The sequence below is a fragment of the Clytia hemisphaerica genome, unplaced genomic scaffold (genome assembly GCF_902728285.1).
Source record: "Clytia hemisphaerica strain Z4C2 unplaced genomic scaffold, Clytia hemisphaerica genome assembly, whole genome shotgun sequence".
In the NCBI taxonomy this organism is placed as follows: domain Eukaryota; kingdom Metazoa; phylum Cnidaria; class Hydrozoa; order Leptothecata; family Clytiidae; genus Clytia; species Clytia hemisphaerica.
Window position 1 is genome coordinate 743,267 of NW_027103768.1, and position 24,835 is coordinate 768,101.

At 35.1% G+C, this 24,835-nt stretch overlaps 2 protein-coding genes across 2 annotated transcripts; both read right to left on the reverse strand.

Annotated features, from left to right (window-relative positions):
* Nucleotides 1–113: 113 nt before the first annotated feature.
* On the reverse strand, nt 114–15,840 carry LOC136805765 (protein unc-50 homolog A-like). The gene is made up of 2 exons (XM_067062314.1): nt 15,704–15,840; nt 114–2,177 (listed from the first exon to the last, which is right to left on the reverse strand). The coding sequence occupies exon 2, from the start codon at nt 2,161–2,163 to the stop codon at nt 1,396–1,398; it is 768 nt and encodes a 255-aa protein (XP_066918415.1). The 5' UTR covers nt 2,164–2,177; nt 15,704–15,840; the 3' UTR covers nt 114–1,395.
* LOC136805764 (uncharacterized) lies at nt 9,960–15,077 on the reverse strand. The gene is made up of 4 exons (XM_067062313.1): nt 13,692–15,077; nt 12,844–13,493; nt 11,852–12,627; nt 9,960–11,629 (listed from the first exon to the last, which is right to left on the reverse strand). The coding sequence occupies exons 1-4, from the start codon at nt 14,639–14,641 to the stop codon at nt 10,589–10,591; spliced, it is 3,417 nt and encodes a 1,138-aa protein (XP_066918414.1). The 5' UTR covers nt 14,642–15,077; the 3' UTR covers nt 9,960–10,588.
* Nucleotides 15,841–24,835: the final 8,995 nt, after the last annotated feature.

Here is a 24,835-nt window from a genome sequence, read left to right on the forward strand (position 1 = left end):
TACTTTCCTGAACATAACTTATGTATCACTTATAGCATGCTTAGACATAAAACATGACAAAAGATTTTTTTATTTCTAAGAAAGAATAAACAAAGTTAAACGACAGAGGAGAATCAAATTTCAACGATAAAGTATAATCAATTTTCTTTTATTTTAAAAGAACCATTTACTGAACAAGAAAAAAAGGTAAAAATTAACAAATTTATAAAAAAAAGACAGGGATGTAAATAAGTCGTAACAAAAGCTACAATTAGAATAAGGGCTCTGACCATACCCGAAAAATTGGATTTGGGATTTGAAATTAAAACTTCTAATTTAGTTTCCTTGACACTTTTAACAAAAAACTGTCCCTATAAATTGTTAATTAATCAAATCTGTTGTAAAGAGTAAATAAGAATTTAATAACAAAAATGACGTTATGAATGATTAAAAGACATCGATTAAATGTTATCTTCCCCTCTTTTATTAAAAGTGCTAAGTTTCAATGGGGAATTAATTTTTTTTATTTAGAATTTTTTTAATTGTCTGCAAAGAATTGAACTATATGAAATTTTTCGGAAAAAGTTTTCTAAAATGGGTATTAAAAGTTGTGACTTTTTTTCAATGAAAATTTGGGATGAAAAATTTGATTCACTATTTTCAAGATTTTGAAACAAAGAAGCTGATTTGAGGATAGTTGGCCTAACAGAAAATGTGTGCCAAAGCTTTGTGGGCTACATCAGGCAGATATTTGTATTTCGTACGTGCCAAATATGAAAAATTCACTATGGTTAGAGCCCTTAAAGAATATTGATAAAAGTGTACATCAACAAGCAAGAATACACTAAACATTAAAATAGACATTATTATTTCAAGACTTCAAGAAAGCTTTAGATTTTTTAATTCTAGAGGCTTTTAAAGTTAATAAGAATCTTTGATAGACTTTGCATCAGTATAGAGTAATAACGTCTTAGATTCATATCAACTGTACACCCAGAATAAGGTAGTTACTACATATAATATTAAAGATTAATTCAGATTAATTAATAATAAAAAACCATAAGAATACAAAACAAGCACAATAAATAAACAGGCTTATCCAGGCTTTATCCTCCTAATAAAACAACAAAATGTAAACTAAAAGTAACAAAGTTATACTCTCACATTCGCAAAGACAAATCTTGATAGAAAAAAACTGTCTAAACGTTTTGAAATGATGTGATCGCTAAAAGATCAATTTCAAAAGGGGCAAGAACTGATAATTAAATAGAGAAAACTTTTAGTTACTTGTTTTACTATAAAAGAGAGAAGATTTTTAGTTACTTGTTTTGCTAAAAATGTTACTTTGCTACCAAAAAAAAAGATGTATATAAACATAATACAAGTGACACTGTTGTATTGAAATAACAGCACATATCAACCAGCAACTCTGTGGTGGTAAAAATTGATGATCATTGCACTTAATGTCAATGAAGGATGAAACAATGAAATCAAATAAAAAATAAATACTCCAATTAAAGGCCAGAGGATGATGACAGTGCCTTTTAAGAACGGCAATGCACTGTAACCAAGAAATGTTATGTAGAAATAATAAATGAAAGCAATCAGCCATAAAGAATTACCAAAAAATCTGCCAAGGAAAGGAGACACGTGGGCAAGTGGTGTGTACAGCAACTGGATGATATGTAAAATAATCAAAAGTGGGAAGAAAGCATTTAGATGGACATCAAATGCGTAACCGAATTCCACTTCTTCTTTTTGACGCTCACCTCCAGGAAATCTCAAATATTTATTAACAATGAATGATAAGATACCAGCAACAAGCAGACCAAAGCCAATGCAATCAATGAATATAACCCAAAATAAGAGCTTCGCAAATTCCAAAAAGGTCAGTTTTAACGCTACTGAAAATATTATGGATGCAAAGAATAGCCAGCCACTAAATAATACCAAGAAAGCTGGATCATCTCTTGCCCATTGCCTCTTCGTTTCTTGATGATAAGAAAAATTTCGAAAAACTTTCTTTGGAGATACAAATAAATATATCATTTGCCAGATTGCAAACTCAAAGTCCATATGGCGTACTTTGAAGATTCTTTTCAAATACAAAAATCTCCTTTGCAAAGCAATTCTATCCATGATGGCTTTATGGGCTACTTTTTTTTCATTTCTATCAGCAATCATCGAAATATTCAAATCTAAAAGTAAATACAAAAGACTAATTTATTGGTCTAAAAAATACATGTGTTATATTTGTAGTATCATTATTACCATTAGAGACAAAAACTAGAATTGTGTAATCAATGATCAAAATATTTTTGAATATTTAGGAAACGAAGATGGTCAAGATCATGGTTATGTAAGCATATTAGGCATAATGTCATGTTGAAAAATTAAAACTCAAGCATTAAAACAATTATATAATTGTGAAGATCAGAGATCTGACCTCAAGGAGAGCAAGTGTTGAAAATACTAAATAAAATAAAAAAGAAACATAAAAAGAGACTAATATTTTTTTTAAATTATACAGTTTATTCTATTTTTTGAATTTTTCTAAATATATATTTTAAATCAAACCAATCAAAGATTCTGTCAAGAAATGGGAATTTATGTGAAAAGAAGACTCCCCGGATTGGCAAAGAAATAGAAGAAAAACTAAAAATTCACCCCCTCTCTGGGAAATATTTATTTTGTTTTATTTTGTTCAATCGCAAACACTTGTGAAAGCACCAAAAATTTTGTCAACGAATCAATGGATATCAATTTTTTTATTTTACCCAATCAAAAAATTGCCATGCAATTGTTTAATAAGAAATTCGAACCCAATCAAAAATAAACCCCTTGTTTTGTGACATTTTTACTGTCAGCCACTAAATTGACCATAACTTGTGAAAATTATGTGGCTTACACTTAGGATCGCTTTGATGGTTAAGCAGAGCAAATTAGCTACCCATTGCATAAAGGGCGAATTTTTGTGGCTTACTTAAAGGGGAGTTAAAGCAAATGAAGTGTGGGTAAAAAATGTGGCTTACTGGTCATGTGGCTTACCCTAACAAGAAATTTTGAAGGCTGAGTTCTCAAAAATGGAAACAGTTAGAAATATACTTTCTTTTCAGCATTGCCAGCAAAAAAAGGCTAAATTTTTCATTAGCTGCACTGATTTGTGGCTTACAGTTTGTTAAGTGGGCAAAAATGTGGCTTACACAAGGGAAATATAGGTGAATAGGTGAAATTCTATGTCTCACATTTTTTAAGTTTTTGGCATTCAATCATTAAAGTATAACACCAGTAGGTGTAAAAAATTACAAAATTTTTATTGTAAGTACAATTTAGTGGCTTACAAAGTCACATTGAAAATTTACAATGTTTGTATGATTCTTAAATATTTTTTATTTAAATGATTTCACTTTATATCTTTTTAAATCAGTGTACACCTAAAATTTTACTATTGTAATTGATGATAAAGGTTTAATACAATGGTTACAGGAGCAAATTTAACTATGTATACTAACCATGATTCAATCCATGAAGATTTGAATAGAAGACAATTATTTGTATGTTCATTCAAAATGACTTCATGACCATTTCGCTGACTTACGTCAATTTTTCACTGTTCACAGATTTTGATAGTTAAATTCTCTCGTATGGAACCTGATGGAACATTAAACCAAAGTACGCTTCGTTTTAGCCTCTCATTTTGTCTTGCTACTTTTAAAACATCAAAATGGTATTATTTTTTCATTTCATAGGTTAAGTTTTGTTCCAAGGTCAATATTTGATAGATTCTAGCTACAATCAAGGACATAATATTTGAGAAAAAAGGGAAATTCCCCAGGAAGAAACCACAATCGATATTTGTAAGTGCTCTAAAGTAGGTTCGAAGGGTAGAGTTTTAACGCTAGACTTAAGATCTGGATCTGAGGATTCAAAAGGTCAAAAATAGTCCAATAGGGCTCAGAATACAGCCTGAAAGTCTGCCAACCCCTCCCAAATTGAAATATTCGATTAAATTAATAAGATAGCCCAAAATTAATGTTTTCGCTGGAACTTTAAATCTTGAAAAACGTTAAAATAACAGCAATTCTCAATATATTTCAACCATGATTGTAGTTCCAACCAAGCCATTTCTTAACGTCAATTGCAACGACAAAAAAAGACTTTCAAATCGTCAATGATGCATAAATGAACCAATGTTATTACCTCTTGTACATCAAAATCCTTAGGTTTTCAGTTAAAGTGTTTTACTTAAAAAGGTAAAGAAGCATAACAGAGCTTGTAGAATATAATATGATCGATTAAATAATGGAAGTGAAACGAATTGATGAAATTTTGTTTTGCTAAGAAATGCTTTACATTGGTTTGAACACCTTGAGATGTTACAATAACACTGCAAAAAGATTCCCAAAATCTCTTTAATTTGAAAAAAACGCTCAAACTTCAATTTCACTTTACTGTAAAACTGTTTTTACAGCTGAATGAAAAGCTAAAATGTTAAAGGTAAGACGTCAATTAATTGCTCCCGTGAACAACACAAAAAGTAGTGATCTTGCGAGAATGTTGATAACTTTAAACTCATTTGAGGTGACTCTGCCAAATATTGAGAAATGTTTGGAAATAAAATGTACAATACTCACAAAAAAATTCAAGCAGGTCAATTGAATGGAAAAATGTACCTCAAAGATTTGAAAATAAAAATTTTTTTTACCCACCCAGTAGGTACCATAAGTTAGTCTAATGTTGACATCCCTCTTCTAATTTTGACACCCTTCTTTATAAATAGGAATAATAGGAAGGCCAGAATTACTGATAGACAAAAGATGTTTTTCTCTCTGATCAGCAAAGAATATTAGTTTCAATCAGCAATTCCGACCTTCCCATTATTCCTATATCTAGAGATAGGAATTTTTATTTGACGTCAACTAGATGAGACGCTTTTGCAATGCTCTGACTACCAAAATTTTTGTAGTGAAACATGTGCGAGTGTATGCGCGCTCTGCAACACAGATATATCTACAAAGATCCATAAAATCTAGCGTCATATTTTCCAATCTGTTAACTTTACGCAGGGTGGTAAAGTGCGTAAAGTTAACAGATCTGAAAATACGACGCTAGATTTTATGGATTTTTGTAGATTTTTGTACACCCACTAAATCATAGAAGCCAGGCTTTCGCTGACATATATTCATCTCATCGCACGGCCTGTTAGATAAAAGCCTCTTGAGAGAGCAAGACATTAAAAGATGACGTGAATGGTTAATTACTTTTGTCAGATGCAGCTTTTCTAGAGTGTGGTTGATAAACTTGGTGGAAGTATCAAAACAAATTTGTTGTCAAAGTGATTTAACAGTAAATAAAAATACAGTCCAAATATCAACAATCCCATGTTTCAACCAACCGTCCCAAATTAGAGCAGTTGACGGTACTCTAGATAAGGCGGGCATCACAAATAACTTGTGTTCGCGTCGTTTTTAGGTCTAAAAACCGAGTCGGTCAGTCGGTCGGTCGGCAAAAAAAACGTTGGAAAAATGGATTTTCAAACCATGAAGCGGGCGAAAATCAAATCTATCAGAAATTTGAAAAGCTACGCTAGAGTCACACCGAAAAACAAATAACTTTTATAAACTTACCTTCCCAAAACATTGAAGAAGCCTATACTAATCAAAGTAAATGAGAGAAGAGAGGAAAAAACCTTAAAATCAATCAGAATTTACAACATTTTTTCCAAAGCAAAAAGACGCACTTTTCTTGCCACCATCTTGAATTTAAAATGAGAATTATATTCAGCCCCAGTTCACACAATAATTTTTTCATCCAATTAGATCGTGCGATTTCACTTTCACTTTCTCTAGTCCAATAAGACGCGCGATTTGACTCACGTGAAAAAGAGAAATTGCGTAATCAGAGAACGTATGTCTCGCTCATTATAAAAAGCCCGGGACAAACTTTCAATAATTGGATTGTAACATCGAGTTAAGTCTCTTTTGTTAAGTCACCAGGGGGTAAATAAAACAGACCTTGATACATTTATCGTTCGTTCCAACTTGACGATTCGTTTAAAACTCAGCCTCCTAAATATTTGGGGTAGGTAAAATATGTACAAAGAAATTCATACTTTTCCAACCCGGCAAATCTTTAAAAAAGAAGTAAACATTAAAATATAATTACCCTTCCCAAATAAACCTTTTCGGTGGCAAGCGTAGTCTACTCTGACGTAATTGCCCCCGCAGGAGCGCAGCGACGAGGAGGCACTCATAGCTTCACGCATAGATATTGGACTGGAATCTCGAAATTTTGTTGTTTGTTGTCGCGCAAGCATCCCCGTAGTTAGTCTCTTCCGTAAAATATTCGGTTTTTTTCCAGGACGGTTGTAAATATTTTCATATTACGTTATTATATGCTATTACCATTATTGCATATTACGTGTTATTAGTTTTGATTTACCACTGAAAAGCTGAAGCGAGTGTTATAAATGCAAATTATAACAGGTGTATGATATAACACAAATTACAATATTACTTGTGCAAATCAAAACAAACAAAATGGCAGACTGGTTATAATGATAACTTAATGATGAGCTGATTCATTGACAGGAAAAAGTATTTGGTATGTCAAATTTAGTTTCTAATTTAGTCAGAAGTTCACTTCAGCAATGATTTGAATTCTTTTTCCGGAATCTTTATTTAAAGAAATTTGCTCAAGTTTTCAAATGTACAGCAGGCTTCGGCATAAGAAAAAAGAAGGCGTGTGATCATCGCACGCCTACATAGTAATTTTTAGTAATTTAGGCGTGCGAATCATGGCACGCCTCATTTTCTTTAGACGTGCTATCGCGTGCGATCGTTTTTTTCTTTTATTTTATAAACATCATTAACAATGATGAGGCACAAACTTTTGAACAATTCCTAAGAATGATCTTTCTTTTATCTACATAAAAACTAGACAACAGGAAAGAAGAAAGTGTATATTCAATCTTCATATTTGAAAAACAAAAACAGAAACCAAAAGAGCACTGAATAATCAAGAAGGAGAATGCTTTACTTTAGGAAAACAAATGAAAAGAAGAATCATGCAGCAAAAGTAACTTTTAAGAAGAGCTAGTTTATTGTCATAAACCAATGACCTCATAAACATAGCATGCGAGAGGGAAGGAAAAAGATTTGAGAGGAAAAATCGTGCAGCAAAAGTTATTTTTGAGAAAGGCTTGTTTATTGAAGACCAAAGCATAGTACGAGAGAAAGAGGAGAGAGAAGATGTGTATCCATTAGAGTAACTTTTTTATAAGAAATTTTGTATACATATAGCAGTTTGAAAGAGTAAAGGAAAGTTTATCTTTCATCTATTTGGTTCTTATGATTAAAGTAGAAAATTATATTTGATCTTCTTTCAACAAGCAGAAAAAATGTTTCTAGAATAATTTTTTGCATGTGCGATTGATCGCACGCCTCGCTAGGTTTTCATGATTTATGGCGTGTGATAAATTGCACGCCTAAAAGGCTTTTAGGCGTGTGCGGAGGCGTGCGCGTGCGATCGCACGCCCAATATGCCGAAGCCTGGTACAGTTGATATTTTTGTTCAAACTCTAATTTATTTATTTTTGTCTGTTATTTTATCAATAACTACCTTTATTGTTTATAGGGCTTCTTGAGCTTTAAATACCATCATATATGGTCGTAACTCGAGAAAGTCCTTCTTAACTTAGTAAAACAAGATACCGGCAAAGTACAAAAAAGTTGAATGATGTACGCATATGTAAAGTTGAATCCAAACGTGGTTGAGTTGAATGAATGTTGAATGTCAATCAATGTAAACAAACTTCTTTTGGTCTTCAAAATAATTTACCTCACTTAGAGTGTTTTTAATGTTTTTTCAGTGTGGTAAATCTATTTCAAAAACCTGAAAAAAGTTTGTTTACTCGTTTAACTTTACATGCGCACGTTCAACTTTTTCATGCAGTTGTGATAGCCTAAATAACTTACGCTCCAGTGGTTTGGTGAAATAGCTCCACTTCTGGCTTTCCAAGTTAGGAGAGACCTTCCCGAAGGCATTTAACAGTGGTTAGACTAGGTACACAGGCAGTCATACAGAAACACCATAAAGTGAAAGTATATAGCTAGCTATAAACTTAAAAAGTCTAGCTTCCTGAAGGCACGTCTCTTCATTGTCTGCGCTGCGATCATCTTAATGGATTCAATCCTTTCAGCTTGGAGAAAAGATTGCATCATGAAAAAGTACTATGCACTTGAAAAGAAATTTAGGCGCATTTTAACTTTTCTCGACTGTACGTCTGAATGAAGCACAATGGCATTCCTTTCTTTTTCTTTTGACCAACAACATAACATAAAAGATTTTGCTTGAGAAGTGCAATCACAGTGTACGCAAGGCAAGTGGAGCCCTGGCCTTAACTAGGATTGGTTTCTATTTCAACCAATTTAAGATGGCGCAGAACTTTACTGATAAATTCTCTTGACTATTGTTTATTAGGCAAAGTAGCAACAGAGAAATGTTGAAATATAGCAGCCAATGAAAAAAAACAAGCTATTTCTGATTGGTTGCCTTGTTGATTTATTCACCGCTATATATTTTGCCTACAATCTAAGATGTCTGCGGCATTATCAGAAAAGGTCTATTGTGAATAGTAATCATGACATATATTGTTGTAAGAAAGAAACTGGGAGAAAAAAACAAACAGGAGATGTGAAAACCAGTAAGCTAATGATACCATAATTTTTGAAATATATTTTTGAGAAGCTTTTCCTTAAATTTTATCAAATTATCAAGCTGTATTATATTATATTGTATATGAATTCTTCAAGTATTGTGTTAATGGAATATAAATTTTTTTTTCAAGCATATGCCTCAATCAATTAATCAATCATTCAATAATTAAATCAATCAATTATTCCTGATTATTTTTACTACTTTAAGCTTTAAGTGCATTAAATGATCTTCTGCGTGGGCATTTAGTGAAAGCTATGACTAGTTGTAAAATCTATGTGATGGGAGTTTGACATAGTAATGTAATGTTGTTTGGGGAATTATTAAGTTCTCTGGAATTTCGATTGCATTTATTCAGGTTGATTTTTATGACTTCTAATTGTACTTTTTCTAACGAGTTTGATTACTCTGTTCTCACACTTATGTCTTTTTTTTTCGCGTCCTATTCCGTGATTAGTTTTATTTATATTTTTTAAAGACAGGTAAGAAGGCATATTGATGTAACTGTCAAGCCAACATCTTAGCAACGGGGTGCTCGCCCATAGTTACAGGGGTTTGTGCAAAAAACTAAACATGGAAAATTTCCCAAATCCCCCATTTCAATTAATGCAATGAAAAATGAAACTTTTCCATGTTTCACTTTTTTGCACCTATTCTTCAAAATTAAAATATTTAAGATTTTAACATTTAAGTTCTTCTTTTATTCAATGATTTTTTACGGCACTTTGTTAACCATCTAACTCTCGCATCAAATTCCCGCTTTTTCAGTAAATTGAAGATGAGAAAAAAGCTAGGCCACAGAGCAAGGATTGAAACAAATATATGAAGGGTGGGATTTTACAGTCGCCCGTCGTGCAAGGCAAGGCATTGAAAGGCCACGGGTGCCAAAAAGAAGGCCCGTTTGAAATGCGGCAACCTCATTGGTGGAAATTTGATAAACAGCTGTGAAGGAGCGCTGGGAAACAATCAGTAGAAAAGACCACTTTCGTTTTTGTTGCATATTTCTATAAAAACTTCTCTCAGGGATTTTACTTGTATATGTATGGACACATGTGTTGTGTCAACTTGTCAGCACTGTATTGTTGTAAAGGAAAAGATATTAAAAAGAGGTAAGACTAGCCTAGTTTCTAATCCTGATATAGGAATTTAAAAGTTTAGACTGCCAAATCAAAATCAAAAATAAAGTTAAAAACATGCGCAAGATAATTGAAAGGTCAAAAATCAGCAGAGTAAAAAAAATCTCCTAACTGAGGTAAAGATCAGTGGTCAAAGCAGTTTTTTTCTGTGAGACGGAAAATTTCCTAACAGAGATATTTTGTTATATAGTGACACCCGCAGGCCCCACCATGGTTGGGGCCGAGGGCCAGAAATTTTTCAGATCTTTTACCCCCTAGATTGGCTAAAATGGCACTAAAATTCGTTAATTAAAACAACTCAGAATGTTCTTAAAATGCCTATTATACAGCGAAAATAGGCTGAAACATGAACGTTATACTATGTATATACAAGGTATATATAAATTTTTAAAACTTTGATAGAAATGTTAAGATGAAAACGAGGCTGCAACGTCATCCTATACAATTTCATACAGCGAAAATATGTCTTAAATCGCTGTAAAATGAATAGAAAACAAAATATAAAAGTAGATATGAACGTCATATTGCGTATATACAAAACTTGAAGATGCTCAATTTGATAGAAATGTTAAGATAAAAACGAGGCTGCAACGTCATCCTATATAATTTCAAACTGTCAACTTGCGATAGACTTTTCGGTTTAGCATTTAAGTAAACAAAAAAACTATGAAACTAATCAGCCCTGTCGTAGACATTTTAAATGGAGTGAACAAAACAAAATACGATCCTCGTTGCGGATAAAGAACAAGCAATTGGATTTAAAAGGACTTGAAATAGCTAGAGACTAAAGTTTGTTTTTGCTGCTTTTGAGGGGAAGATTTGTTTCCAGGGTTAATCTTTTGTTTTTGTTGGCAAACTTCTAGCTCGGTTTCTTTCGGATTTGAAACAGATTCTGCTGTTACAGTGGAACTTTTCTTTCGTTTTCGCTGGCAAACTTCTGACTCGGTTTCTTTCGAATTTGAAACAGATTCTGCTGTTAGAGTGGAACTTTTCTTTCGTTTTCGCTGGCAAACTTCTGACTCGGTTTCTTTCGGATTTGAAACAGATTCTGCTGTTACAGTGGAGCTTTTCTTTCGTTTTCGCTGGCAAACTTCTGACTCGGTTTCTTTCGAATTTGAAACAGATTCTGCTGTTACAGTGGAACTTTTCTTTCGTTTTCGCTGGCAAACTTCTGACTCGGTTTCTTTCGAATTTGAAACAGATTCTGCTGTTACAGTGGAACTTTTCTTTCGTTTTCGCTGGCAAACTTCTGACTCGGTTTCTTTCGGATTTGAAACAGATTCTGCTGTTAGAGTGGAACTTTTCTTTCGTTTTCGCTGGCAAACTTCTGACTCGGTTTCTTTCGGATTTGAAACAGATTCTGCTGTTACAGTGGAGCTTTTCTTTCGTTTTCGCTGGCAAACTTCTGACTCGGTTTCTTTCGAATTTGAAACAGATTCTGCTGTTACAGTGGAACTTTTCTTTCGTTTTCGCTGGCAAACTTCTGACTCGGTTTCTTTCGAATTTGAAACAGATTCTGCTGTTACAGTGGAACTTTTCTTTCGTTTTCGCTGGCAAACTTCTGACTCGGTTTCTTTCGGATTTGAAACAGATTCTGCTGTTACAGTGGAGCTTTTCTTTCGTTTTCGCTGGCAAACTTCTGACTCGGTTTCTTTCGGATTTGAAACAGATTCTGCTGTTACAGTGGAACTTTTCTTTGTTTTCGATCTCATGGATTTCTTAACCTTTTCACAAATTTCTTCCCGAATGGTTTCAACAACTTTGTGCACGCTTTGCTTCTTCCTTTCAACTGGAATTTTCTAATATGAAACAATAACTCATTCAAAATAAGCAAAACAGTACAGAGAAAAATTGAAAGTTTTGATCACGTCATTCTTAACAATTATTAATTGTAGTCATCTCCTTATTCAACATATTCATCGATTCAGTAAAATGTCAGTCGGTAATCAGTTAGTCATACTGTCATGCTGTACTGTAGATAAAGTCACTGTCAGTTGCCGCTTGTTGAAATTTAATTTTACCTTTGCCCCTAAAGCTTTATTGGAATCACTCTTCTCTTTACGTTTTTTGGCGATTCGAGTTTTATATCTTGCGTTTGCAGTGCGAACAAAATAAACGGCGTTTGAGTTGATGGGATCATACAAGGGGTCTTTGCGATGGTAAATTTCAGAGGAAGATTTCGACTGTAAGCTGTATTTTACGGTCATGATACCATCGTAAGTTTCCACATTCATGCGGTTTGATTTGCGGTCGATGATGTCATTCATTTTGCTGAAAGATGACTCCACTTGAGGGCCGGTAAAAATTGACAGACAAGCTTTCACTACTTTCGATAAAACAGGGTATTTCTTGGTTAAAAAAACCTTGTTCCACCAATGATCAAGACGAATATCTTTTCCTGCTTCGTTGGTAGTTGATGGAAGACCATCGTCCAATTGAATGCGGGAAACTTCATTTAGATACAATTCTCGATCTTCTTCGCTGCCAAGGATTGTGGGAAAGAAGTCGGAAAGGGTTTTAAGGTGAATGTAAGACTTTCCAGATACGATGTGGTTAGGATCAAGCCCAGCCAAGCATTGTAAAACACGATTAGATAATGGAAAGTTCTTCTGTATGTACATTGCTGTTTCAACGTAGGCTTCCTTAACACATGCTTTGAATTCGTTGAGAGTCTCAATCTTTTTTTCTTCTTTTAATTTCTTACCGAGCGTTCTCGTCATTGTGCCTGTATAGATGTGCTTGCTTTTTCGTAAATTTCCCTTCACGTCAACTTTCTGAAGCTTTGACCCGGTGAGACCTTTAAAAAGAATTCGATTCATTTTCTTTAGGGAATGTCATGAAATCAAATCCTAAACACAATTCTTTAATTTCTAACCCTTAAAAGTAGCTTTAAACAGACTGATTTGCCAAAATATCTTACTGGTGAAATCAAATCATTTAGATAACCGGGTCAAAAGAAGTTAGAGATATGCATTTTAAGGATATCAACCATTTTGGAAAAGAATAGATATACCTTTGATAGTGCTGTGCTCAATGAAACATGCAAAGAATTCGCGAGTGACAGAGGAAATACTGCTATGAAGTCTATGCACTTGTGGTGACTTCTGTTGAAAGATCAGGACAAAAGATTTGAACAAAGGAAGCACTGCTTGATAGAATTCAGCCACAAGCTTAGTCATGTCACATCTATGTATCAATTTTCCAAAGATGCGTTGTTTTCGTTCCTTGCCTTTTTTAGTTAGACCTTTCTTTCGCATTGTGCTTTGAATTTCAATGATATTTTGTTTGCCTTCCTTGCTGGCATCAACTGTGAGTAGTTCTTTCTCATCTTTGTAAAGAAGGCGATCTTCTTTGGTCATCCAACTGAAATACAACAACCAGAGTGCACTAAACATAGGATAATTTTGGGTTGTTGAATTATATGATGATAACCACCGATGTGCAACTGGTTCGCTAGGCTTGTGGTATTCAGAACCAATGATAAGACAAATATGTTGGAGAGCTTGCTTAATATCCGCACTGAACTTGACGTCATTGTGAATATCACGCCATAAACTTTCAATGTGTTGTTTGAAGGGTTTGCAAAACACTTTAACAGCATTGTGAACTTTGTGGCATAAATCTCCGTCAATATCAAGCAAATGCAGGGCCTTATCACGGAGCCTAAAAAGATGAAACATGAAGCATAGTCTAAAACAAATACTGTATTGAATAGAGTTGAATGATTAGCCATATAAGATAAATTACTCGAAAATGACGTGATTAACTTTTTCTTCAAACAACCAAGAGGAAAATTATCAATAAACTAAGACAAGACGAAACCATACACCTTCATAAGACATGCACCTTCATAAGACATACCTTTTCTCGATTCCACTTTTTACACCACGCATGTAAGCTGCTGAATCACTGAGGTCGGAAATCAGATTATCAAATGGAATTTGGTCTTTGGCAAATACATCACAGATTCCTTCGAACAACTCTACAGCATTGGTTTTGATACATTCGAAAGAGCAATAATGTTCTACAACACATTCACCAATCGATTCATCAAAATATGAGACAAGAATTGTAAAGACTTTCATACCACTTGATGCGGTGCATTCATCAATGTTAATGGAAAAAGGTGATTTTCGTAGATTACTGATTATTTGTCTTCTTTTATGAACACCAAGACCATCCACAATCTTGTAAGTTGCTGAAGTCGCACTGATATTTACTGCATTCAGAGCTTTTGAATCTACACTCAAGTCTTTGCATAATTGTGTTAAGTGAGGAGCAACCGAGAGTGGTAAATTGTGTTCACAAATAAACGATACTATATACGCTTCTATATTACATTTCCGGTCGAGAAGACTTACAAGGGGTTTCTTCACAACAACCTTTCCAGAGTCGCAAAGTTCTTTGTCATGAACATTATCGGCTGCTCCGTAAGGCAATTGGCATGTGGGTTGTTGATCAGTGTTCGTTACAGGCTCGTAATATGATACTGGAAGGGATGTATTACTAACTCTAACTTCTCTCTCCTTCTTATGTTTTTCCTTAGTCTGTGCGTGTTTTCGAAGGTTATTTTTACCCGCAGAACCGTATGATATTGGCGTTTTGCAATATGTACAATATGCATAGCCTGGTTTATTTATCTTGACGATGTAATCTGACAAAAAGTCTTTGTGCGGTCCCAAGTCTCTCTCCTCTAACCAGCACCAACGCCATTTGTTTTTTACTGTACCTTCCAAGTCGCATTGCTCTCCTTTACGCTCTAAAACTTTGTATGTCACGTTGTCTAACACTATGTACTTTTCTGAATCCATTCTTCAAACTTCCGTTAGTAGATATTTAATATAATTTATATTCATCACTTTTTCGTAATTTAACTCTAAAAAATAAATAGAAATGACTGTTATAATATTTCGTGGATCAAAATAACTTTTGCTTACCAACTTACCATAAATCAAACATAAAAAGCCAAGGTTGTGTGAATCAGGAAATTTCAAAACAAAAGATACATATTTTTTTAAACGATATTTCGATCTTTACAGATCTTTATCAAATTACCAACTTACCATAAATACTAGAAAACAAATGTATATCAGCCATAAACAGTTTTAATACGAGATTTCTTTCTGAAGGAATTATCAGGGAGTAAAATCACTATTTCTTGCTAAATAACCATTTCTAACTGAGACGGAAAACTTTGACAAAATTTCTGTGAGACGGAAATCCGTCTGAGACGGAAGAACTTTGATCACTGAAAGATATCTCCTAATGAAGAAAACTCTTATAATAGAGTATATCTCTTAACTAGGGTATAATCCCGCTTGTGGCTGCCTGTGGCTGGTGGTATGTGACCACACTCTTGTCATCCAAGCACCAACCAAGAGGACCCTGCCGACGCACCGGACTTAACGAACACCGGACACGCGAAAGTCCGGTGTAAAATGAGAATTCTTTTTACCACCGGACAATCTCTACACCGGACTTAAGGAAGTCGTATGTCCGGTGTCGGAGAAGGATATTTATTTCCACCGGACAATCAAAACACCGGACATGACCAGTCCGGTGCGTCCGGTGTTTCTTAATTTTTTGTTTCATAAATGTCCGGCGTCCAAAATTCCCTGTATGCAACACCGGACTGACACCGAACTTATTGCGTCCGGTGTAGCGAAAGGATACTTTTTGCCACCGGACAAATACACCGGACAGTCCGGTGCGTCGGCAGGGTCCTCAACCAAGGTGCCAAAGAAGCTCAAAGAAGTGCCGAAAAAGCCATTAGATTAGCATCATAGTATGCAGCAATCTCATTGGTTGAAATTTATACCCGAAAGTAATGCAGAGTAGTATAAAAACTAATCGAACCATACCATCACACTTACCAGCTTGTTGTTTGAAACCTTGACCAGTAGGAATTCCAATTCCAACGATAAGATCCAAAAATGTTCGACGCTGCTTAGGCTACCATCTTGGTAGTCGCTGGCAAAATTTTTGTCATAGGGTAAATCATTGAGTTTAAAGCCCCGAAGGGGCTAGAGATGAATCTTCAACCATTGACTTCCAAGCCCGAAATTCTAGACTCGAGACTCTCGAACTGCGAAGCCACTTTTATTTCCCATCCCCAGAACGCGTGGTTTTTACACAAACGCTAGATTGAAAGTAAAATCTATCGGGCAATCTCTATTAACCCGACCTCGACCTCAACCCTGACCCTTGTAAAAGGCCAACCCTCGACCCTTGGAAAAAAGCCGACCCTCGATAAAAATACAATAAAAAGACAGGGTCGGCTTTTTATTGTATTTTGGTCAAGGGTTAGACTAGTAAACTAGTCGGTTATTACTTATAATAAAACTGTCAATCAAATAATGTAAACACTAATTAAATATTCAGCGCGCGCGAGAGAAAAGGAAAATTCAGATAAACCAGCTGCGCTGGAAGCTCCGGCTTAGAGATTAAAAGATGTGAAAGATGAGTTTGTTGAGTTAGTTGTGTTAGAACGTCGCCCACAAACTACTAATCAGAACAGATCAGAAAGCAAAGTAATAATTCTATTGCAGCGAATAAATAAACCAGCTGGATAGCTCTTCTAAGTGATTACACATGTACTTTCTTGCCTCAAGAACCAACACCACCCCCCCCTGCCCACTCATCCTCGACTAAAAAGTTCAAAATTGGAGCTAAAGGAGAAAAACATTTAGAAGTCAATATTTCCAAGTTGTTATGAATTTATTTTTTTCTAAACTTGCCAATAGCGAAGCTATGATGCGCCGTTGATTTGATTGTCCGGATAAAATTTTGGGGAGAAAAATAGCCTAAATTAGAGGCCACAGCTAAGCGTTATTTTTTCTGTTGGGATAATACTTGGTGGAGGAGAGTAGGATAATCCAAATAAAATGGTACAATAGTGTATATGTAATAAATAGTGGTATATTTGGAAAAAACCTGTTTCGGGTTTGAAAAATCTTCAAAAGGAACGGTCGCCCAAGCCAATGAAATTACGACAAAGTCCAAAAAAATCATTCTCAGTTATAACACTGAAAATTTCTCCGATCTTGTTAAAATTTACACAGGAATTGTGTTTTAAAGGGACATTGCGGGAGTTGTGATGTAAACATTGTCGCGCTTTCAAGTCAAAACAAAACATACAAAATCAAAACAAAAGTCACGTGGGAAAACAGAAAAACCATAACAAACATGGTAGACTTTCCTTTGGGCGAAAAGTCGCAGGAAGCCTTTTGCATATGAATCGTTCCAATATCTTTCTTGTAATATTAGCTAACGAAGTAATATTTTCATTCACAGAGAAACATTTCCAACAAAATAAAAAATCTTTCATTCATTTCTTGTCATTTTGTTTTTGTTTTACTTTTTTATTTCTCTGGACGGGGGTGCTGGTGTGTTTCTCTATCGCTCTTGTAAAGGGTAATGCCCTTGCCAAAAAAATTTTGCTTCGAAAATGGGATACTTGACCATTAAAATGCACTTCCTGAACTCCCAAAAAATGTCCCAAAAAGTTTCCCTATATCGTCAAACGTTCGGTGGGCCGCTTTACGTTTTAGATGCCCCCGGGTTTATTGCAAATTTTCGAACGTCGAGGTAATCGATTTCATTGCTCTCTCCTCCGCAGCTAAAAATTGAAATTATAAAAAAGAACTCTATTATAAAAATGAAAAAAGACACAACGGTAAGTGCGCTACGATTACGTAATACTTACTGAAATCTAATGATATTTTTGACCATTTTTTAGCAAATACGTCTTTGTTATTATGACAGAAAGCAGACAGAAGAAGGAAAAGAAAAATGGATGATTTATTTTGCAATTGTAAAAATACCTGTTGTAGAAAAGATTCCAATCTCAGAAAAGGATGTCCCTGCAAAACAAGGGTTGTCAAATGCTCAGAAAAGTGTTCTTGTGGGAAAAGAAAAAGAAGAGCCTATCCTGCATGAGATTATAAAGCTAAGTTATAGTTACAATTTCCAATTTAAAAAGCATAATAATCCACATTTTAAAGAGTACAAAGTTCTTAGTAGTGGAAGCCAAGGGAAGATCAAACACCTATTTTATATTTCTATGAAATCCAAAAAATATGCATTGCATTACAGAAATCTTTATGATTGCTAACGAAATACTTAAAATCATGGATCGAAACTTCGCAGACATCAACTTTGATAAGTCTCCTTTCAACTCCATACATTCCCAAAGAAATTGGTAAAATAAAAGACAACTACTAGACCATTAAATTAAAGTGAAAGAAACCACAGAGAAATACACATGTTCTTGCCGACATCTTGAAAAATATTATAAAAATAATCCACAGGTTGTATCTCAGTGGCTGGAAAATGAATAATATAATCTGCAGACCTAGGCTTTAGTATAAAGCGCGCTGGTCTGTAAAATACACAAAACACAATCTACCGATTCTTAAAAACGAAAGGCTTCTATTGTTAAAACTCCCGCAATGTCCCTTTAATATCCTTTACTGAATTCATGGTGGCCACAGAATTATTTTTTTCAAATTCCAGGACTTTCAAGGACTTTCAAGGACAAATTTCGACTTTTTCCAGGACTTTAGATCATCAAATTCCAGGATATTTCAGGACAAAATAGCATTAAACAGAAAAAATCAAGGATTTTCCAGGATAAAAAAATAAAATATTACTATCTCAGCAAGGAAAATATCAAATGATTTTTCCAATTTTAGAATGCGAAACGAAAAAGTCGATTGAAAAAAAAATATATTCAAAGAATTTAGAATATCCAGGACATTCCAGGACATTTTGAAAAATTACAAGAAATCCCAGGAGTTTCAAGGACTTTCCAGGAGAAAACATTAATTCCAGGATATTCCAGGAATTTCCAGGAGCGTGGCCACCATGTGAATTCTCATAGTGATATGTTTTTAAAAAACCTGTTTCGGGTTTGAAAAATCTTCAAAAGGAACGGTCGCCCAAGCCAATGAAATTACGACAAAGTCCAAAATTGTGTTTTAGTATCCTTTACTGAATTCTCATAGTGATATATTTAAAAAAAATCTGTGTCGGGTTTGAAAAATCAAAAGGAACGGTCGCCAGCCGCGATGAAATTACGACAAAGTCCAAAAATGATCATTTTCAGCCATAACACTGTGAAAATTTCTCCAATCTTGTTCAAATTTACACAGGAATTGTGTTTTAGTATCCTTTACTGAATTCTCATAGTGATATGTTTGTAAAAAATCTGTGTCGGGTTTGAAAAATCAAAAGGAACGGTCGCCAGCCGCGATGAAATTACGACAAAGTCCAAAAACGATCATTTTCAGCCATAACACTGTGAAAATTTCTCCAATCTTGTTCAAACTTACACAGGAATTGTGTTTTAGTATCCTTCACTGAATTCTCATAGTGCTATGTTTTAAAAAAATCTGTGTCAGGTTTGAAAAATCAAAAGGAACCGGTCGCCAGAAATTACAACAAAGCAAAGTCCAAAAACGATCATTTTCAGCCATAACACTGTGAAAATTTCTCCAATCTTGTTCAAATTTACACAGGAATTGTGTTTTAGTATTCTCTATTGAATTCTCATAGTGATATGTTTGTAGAAAATCTGTGTCGGGTTTGAAAAATCAAAAGGAACGGGTCGCCAGTCAACAATAATATGATGATGAATACACAAAACAGGATCATTTTCAGCCATACACATTACACCACAAAAACTACTCAGATCGTTTTCAAATTTGCACTGTTATGTTGTAATTTTAGTATTTTCTTTTGAATTCCAATGGCTGTGTGTTTGCAAGTTTCATTGTCAAGTTAGAGTTTTATGATTTTGTGTGTCTAGAAGAAGAGAAGTCATATGCAATATTCAAGCACTCGATCAGCTGACGATTCATGTCCAAAATTTCTCCAAAGTCTTTCCACATTGTTAGAGAACCAGTATGCATCAAACTTCTCATAAATCATGTCCAAAACATCATGAATAATGATGAAAATGATCAATTTTTCACTGAGATTTGCCCATTTGCTACACAGTCAGCTAGCCCACTTTCGGCAGCCATTTTTTTCTAAATACTTTCGCCGGCCAATCAAATCACAATATTATCAGAATCCAGATAATCCGTTTTTATTAAATCGGAATAGATCATCGGATTAGATAAACAAAAAAAAAATGTCTTGACCGTTGTCGGAAGAGAGAATTAAAGGCTCCTAGGCCGGAGCAAAAAGAGACGCAACTTCACCCCTTCGATTCTTTTTATTTGGAGCTTGATTTTTTGTATATGGGTCTGTTTTCAACGACTAGTTTACTAGTCTAGTCAAGGGTCGGCTTTTTTCCAAGGGTCGAGGGTCGGCCTTTTTGGGCCTTTTCCCGGGGGAGGGGGGTACTTAGGCAAAATGGGTGTCAGGTATGTGCGAGCCATAAGGGTACCTTTTCTCATTCCTCAAAAGTCTCTCAAAGGGGTACAGATTTAAAAGTTAGTCTCTGAAAGGGTCCCAAAATCACGAAAATCAAAAATTTCTCTCTCAAAGGGTCACGATTTTCAAAAATTTTGACCAAAAATTGGTGAAAATCAAACCAAGATTTGGAAAAAATGGCCCAAAATTTAGGAAAAAGTCTCTCAAAGGGTCCCAAAATCATCAAAATTTTGTCTCTCAAAGGGTCGATTTTCGATTTTCGGCTCGGACATACCCGTCACCTCGCAAACCTAGTACCCCCCGGGGGCCTTTTTCAATGGTCAGGGTCGAGGTCGAGGTCGGGTTAATAGAGATTGCCAATCTATCGCTAGATTTCAAAAAATGCAGAAAACCACACACGGGTCACGTGTTTAGGATGGGACGGCGGATGCAAGTGGCTTCATTTTCATCCAGGAGTTTGGTATTTAGCCCCTTCGGGGCTTTGAAATTAATACACCTCGAATGCACCTCCTCCCTCCACGCCATCCTAATCCCCGACTGTCTACTCCTCTCGTGCCTCGTCTTTATCTGATGATCGATGACGTATTGGCGGCCTACAAAGCTTAGGGAGCGGTCATACCCGTCATAAAGTATCTACTAGGGGGTGGAGGATTCTAGGGGGGGGGTTCGAAATTTTTTTCGAGGGTTTAAGGGGGGTTCCAAAATTTTTTTGAGGGTTTAGGGGGGGGGCTCCAATTTTTTTTGGGAAACTCAAGAGAAAATGTAGGAAGTCTAATTTCATAGTTTTACGTTTGAAGATTTCAACAATTTTTCGGCCTTACGGCCGACAACTCATAATTGATCTTATTTTGGATATATGTACATTTCATATTGCCATTATTTGGGCATCATCGCCTTGCCCTTTTGGTTTGTAACATTGAGCTAGCCGGTGAGGGAAGCAGATTAGTGGCTCTCCCAGCTCATCAGAGTGGTTTGAAAAAGTACTTCTTAAAAGAAATTTGTCAAAACAAAGTGTCTTTTAGCTAAAATGGTGGTGAAAAATATTGAAATTTTCGCCCGTCGGCCCAGACCATGGTTGCGCCTCCTTAACATCTGCTAATGTCTTCTAACTTACATACAGACACAGGGCTTTGACAGACCCTGGAAAACCTGGAAAATATAGGTTTTATAGGAAAATTTCAAACTCAGAGAATTTCATTTTTCAGACTCCTTTGTATTTAGGGTCTCGAGTAACCAATCTTCAAAATTTTCTCTTGAGTAATTGAGATGCCTCTATAATGTCTGATGAAAAATGGTATTCGACATCTCACCATCAGTTTCAAAATAGACTCAGGGAGATTGTGTACATTATCAGTAATTTTTCAGGGAATCAGTGGCGACCTGGCAGGGGGTGCAGGGGGTGCACCCTCCAGAAAGATCTAAGAGGGGCTCCAAAAGAGCTTTTCAAGGGGATGCCAAAATTTGGTTGATGTTTAATTGGGCAATTTGGCACTCTTCTACACGTTTATAGCGCTTATATAAAGTGTTATGTTAAATTTTTTTCGCGTGAGGCGCTCTTTCTTTGCGCTCTTGCATCTTTTCTCTTGAGTTTTTCCGAAACTACCATCAACATTGAATCGCAAAAAAGCCGAAGCAAGGTGTTGTGTATCAACCAGTAGTTCAAGAGGATGCTCACCCCCAGAATACCAAAAAGATCGAAACTTGTTGATGCTCGCTGTGGTTTCTCCTCTTTAGTAACTCTTTTAAGTTGTTTGACCTTTCTATCACCAAAAATTTTCGTGCCCCTTATCCCTAACCTCTTTTAGCCATTGATCTTTAATGGAGAGTAAAGTAGTGGCGCAAAAGCTTAAATAAGATGATCAGGTAATTTTCTGGCCGACATTTCTACATCTGGCTCCATAGCTAAGTCTCGTCTTCGGACGGAGTACTTTACTCTCTAGCGAATGTGCAACCCCACTCCTTGTATCCCAGGCTTTGCTTACGTTACTGATAATGATAGACGCCAAGGAATATCATCTGGTGCTCTGGTATATAAGCATGGAAAAGCTGATAATACTCACAGAATACGAGTTTAACCGGACGTATGTGATGATGCTCTTTGCGCCTAGTTTAATTCGGTGGTTACGGTAAACCTTGGGTGCGGTGACAAGAGTTTGCAGAAATTTCAGTCTAACTGATGAATTTATTTAAAAAAATTTTGTTGGAGATATGGGGGAGAGGATGGTGCAACAGCCTATGTAAATTGATGCAGGATCGTCTCCCGTGGTATTACTGCACGGAGGGATTTCGGTATTGCGGAAATCCACACCGTTTTTACTTTGGATGGTTGGAATTTTCGTCTGAAATTTAGCTGTGGAGACGTACTGTAAGAACTTTACTGTTCATGTCTATCATCACATTAATATCTAAGGAATCAGGAATTTAGAGCACAAATCCATATAAAGCTCAAGTAGGTTATACTAGTCATAGCTTTCACTAAATGCCCCCACATAAAGATCATGTCATGCACTTATAAAGCTTTAATGCTTTAAATATTAAACATTAAAAAATAATCAGGAATTATTGATTCATTGAGGCGTTTGCTTGAAAAAAAAAAATTATATTCCATTATAAAAAAATACATACTTGAAGAATTCATGCAGCTTGATAACTTAATAAAATTTAAGGAAAAGCTGGAAAAGCCTCTCAAAAATATATTTAAAAAGTTATGGTATCATTATCTTACTGATTTTCACATCTCCTATTTGTTTCTTTTTTCTCCTGGTTTCTTTCTTATAACGATATATGTCATGATTATTATTCACTAAATAGACCTTTTCTGGTAATGTCGCAGACATCTTAGATTGTAGGCAAAATACATAGTGGTGAATAAATCAACAAGGTAACCAGTCAGAAATAGCTTGTTTTTTTCATTGGCTGCTATATTTCAACAATTCTCTATTGCTACTTTGCCTAATAAACAATAGTCAAGAGGATACTGCGTATAAAATTTATCAAAAAGTTCTGCGCCATCTTAAGTTGGGTGAAATAGAAACTCACTTATCCTAGTTAAGGCCCGGGCTCCACTAGCGTACGCTGTGATTGCACTTCTCAAGCAAAATCTTCTATGTTTTTTGTCAAAAGAAAAGTAAAGGAATGCCATTGTGGTTTATTCAGACGTACAGTCGAGAAAAGTTAAATGCGCCTAAATTTCTTTTCAAGTGCATAGTCCTTTTTCATGATGCAATCTTTTCTCCAAGCTGATCGCAGCGCATACAATGAAGAGACGTGCCTTCAGGAAGCTAGACTTTTTGAGTTTATAGCTAGCGATATACATTCCCTTTATGGTGTTTCTGTATGACTGTCTGTGTACCTAGTCTAACCACCGTTAAATGCCTTCGGGAAGGTCTCTCCTAAGTTAGAAAGCCAGAATTTGGAGCTATTTCACCAAACCACTGGAGCGTAAGTTATTTAGGCTATCACAACTGCATGAAAAAGTTTAACGTGCGCATGTAAAGTTTAACGAGTAAGCAAACTTTTTTCAGGTTTTTCAAAAAGATTTACCGCACTGAAAAGACGTAAAAACACTCTAAGTGAGGTAAATTATTTTGAAGACCAAAAGAAAAAGTCAACCAACGTTTGGATATGTACATTCATCTTTTTTGTATTTTGGCGGTTGTTTTACTAAGTTAAGAAGGACTTTCTCGAATAACCATATGATGGTATTTAAAGCTCAAGAAGCCCTATAAACAATAAAGGTAGTTATCAATAAAATGATAGACAAAAATAAATTAGAGTTTGAACAAAAATATCAAATGTACATTTGAAAACTTAAGCAAATTTCTTTAAAGATTCTGGAAAAAGAATTGAAATCATTGCTGAAGTGAACGTCTCACTAAATTACAGTAGTTAGTATTCAGTTTCAAAGACAAGAAACAAAATTTGACATACAAAACACTTTTTCTAGTCAATGAATCAGCTCATCATCATCATAACAGAATATCATAACCACCAGTCTGCCATTTTGTTTGTTTTGATTTGCACAAGTAATATTGTAATTCGTGTTATATCATATACACTGTTTTGATTTGCATTTATAACACTCGCTTCAGCTTTTCAAAGCTAAATCAAAGCTAAAATTGTAATATGTAATAATGATAATACTATATAACGTAATATGAAAATATATACTACCGTCCCGGAAAAAAACCGAATATTTACGGAAGAGACTAACTACGGAAATGCTTACGCGACAACAACAACAACAAAACAATTCGCAAAATTTTGAGATTCCAGTCCAATATCTATGCGTGAAACTATGAGAGCCTCCTCGTCGCTACGCTCCTGCGGGGGCAATAATTTTCTATTTCCAGTTATAAAGTTATAAAAATATGTTTTGCACTCTTTCGCTGAATATATTTTACTTGCGGTCCCAAAACAACTTTTCTCACAATGCAGAAGGCTTCTTCGATTTTCACAAAATTTCTAAAGAAAAACATTAAACACTTGGGCTGTTCCATTCCAAGTTTATCTGTTATTCTATTCTTACTACAACAAAAGGCGATACCAAGGGAACATTTTAATTGCATCTATCAATGAATGATGCGTTTATAGAACCATAAGAGTTTTTCCGCTGGTTTTTCTAC

Bases quoted from the DNA above. Each gene is read 5' to 3' on its own strand.
- LOC136805764 (XM_067062313.1), bottom strand. From the start codon at position 14,641: ATGGATTCAGAAAAGTACATAGTGTTAGACAACGTGACATACAAAGTT. The intron at 12,628-12,843 runs GTATATCTATTC...TTCTTTTTAAAG, and splicing joins TGAGCACAGCACTATCAAAG to GTCTCACCGGGTCAAAGCTT. The intron at 11,630-11,851 runs GTAAAATTAAAT...GTTTCATATTAG, and splicing joins ATAAAGCTTTAGGGGCAAAG to AAAATTCCAGTTGAAAGGAA.
- LOC136805765 (XM_067062314.1), bottom strand. From the start codon at position 2,163: ATGATTGCTGATAGAAATGAAAAAAAAGTAGCCCATAAAGCCATCATG.